Source organism: Octopus bimaculoides, chromosome 5 (genome assembly GCF_001194135.2).
Source record: "Octopus bimaculoides isolate UCB-OBI-ISO-001 chromosome 5, ASM119413v2, whole genome shotgun sequence".
NCBI lineage: Eukaryota > Metazoa > Mollusca > Cephalopoda > Octopoda > Octopodidae > Octopus > Octopus bimaculoides.
The window spans coordinates 78,529,798-78,531,290 of NC_068985.1; the positions used below are offsets into that span (position 1 = coordinate 78,529,798).

General features: G+C 35.0%; 1 protein-coding gene across 2 annotated transcripts in view; it reads right to left on the bottom strand.

Moving 5' to 3' along the window:
• LOC106869253 (opioid growth factor receptor-like protein 1) overlaps positions 1-1,493 on the bottom strand; it is a 32,246-nt gene that overhangs the window by 13,770 nt on the left and 16,983 nt on the right. The window contains exons 4-5 of one of the 2 annotated variants that reach the window (XM_052967809.1): positions 1,324-1,402; positions 35-101 (exon numbers count right to left, since the gene is read on the bottom strand). In XM_052967809.1, coding sequence (XP_052823769.1) covers positions 35-101; positions 1,324-1,402 — 146 coding nt within the window. The remainder of the gene's footprint in view (positions 1-34; positions 102-1,323; positions 1,403-1,493) is intronic. The other variant, XM_052967808.1, reaches the window with a different exon arrangement.

The following is a 1,493-nucleotide window of genomic DNA, read 5'->3' on the forward strand; positions in this document are numbered from 1 at the left end:
CTCACAACAACAATAGCACTACCTGAATATTTACCTGAATCTCATAATCATTGAGACAGAAAGCCTGTCTGTTCAAACCTGCAACTCTGTTGGGAAACAACCTGAAAAATCCAGCAGAAGAAGATTTGATTTGGTTTTTCTCAAACAAGAAAAACTTTGACCAAGATCAAAAAGTTAACAGAAGAAATGACAGACGGTTATGTGCAAATTCTTCTGAAGTTCCAAGTGTTCTGTATACAAAATTTCCTGCAACTGTCATGATTTCAGGGGTTTATCAGCAATGAAAAACATGTAATACCTCCTTAATTCTTTCCACAAGGCCTTAGAATTAACTCTGCCACCTACATTGAGGTCCTGGAAACAATTGTTAAGCCCTGGATAGACAGTGTATGCAATGGAAGGCCATATGTGTTTCAGTAAGACTCTGCACTATTACACATGGTTCTAGTAACACAGGAATGGATGGTTGAAAATTTTCATGATCACATAACCCCTAACATTTGGCCTCCTAATTACCCACATCTCAATCCATTGAACTATTATATGTGGAGCATTGTTGAGGGAGAGGTCAATGAACACACCCATAATACCAAAGATTCTTTGAAAGCTGCCATAGTCAGAGTAATCTTCAAAATGAACCAGGACTACTTGATTCCAGCATGTAGATGATTTAGATCTCATATAGAAGCAGTTGTTGAAGCTGAAGGTGGCTTTATTGAATAACATTATAGAATAGAAGGTTTATTTTTATCCTCATAGCATTTTTTGATAAATAAAGTTATTATCTGTTATTATATATCGTCTTTTTTATAAACATAAATCTGTCTTCAAATATTTTACACACCCTGTATGTGTATGTGTGTGTGTGTGTGTGTGTATGCACACACACATTCATACATACATACATGCACTCATAAATTCGTATATGCATGCATGTATAGTTGCATCTGGTGACTCACATACTACTGGTGCCATGATAATACCATTTACTCTGTAAAGTGACTGGTATTAGGAAGGGCATCTAGCCATACAAACTACACCAAAGTTGAGACATGAAAGCATGATGTAGTCCTTTGACCAATCTAGAAAAGAAGTAACTCTAAATAAAAAATGGCCTGGACTGCCTGTTCAACCAATGCCATCATGGAAAGATAGGTGTAAATATGATGACTGGTGATTGCTGGTGAGTGACGATGATTGCAGTGGTGGTAACAAAAAGGATGAGAATAATGACGAAGGCTAACAGTGATTGTGATTTTCCTAAAATCCATCCACCATTGCAGCTGGGAAGTTAACACAATAAAGCAAGATTAAAATACTCACCACTGGATATAGCCATGATGACGTTCCAGCTTCTGGTAATCACCAAACCATTTTTCTAGAATGTTTTCTATATAATCACCTTTGAAAAGAAAGAAAAAAATAATAAGTCATAAAAAATATAATAAAATGAAAAATAAATAAAATAAAAATTTTTGAATCTAAAACATTTT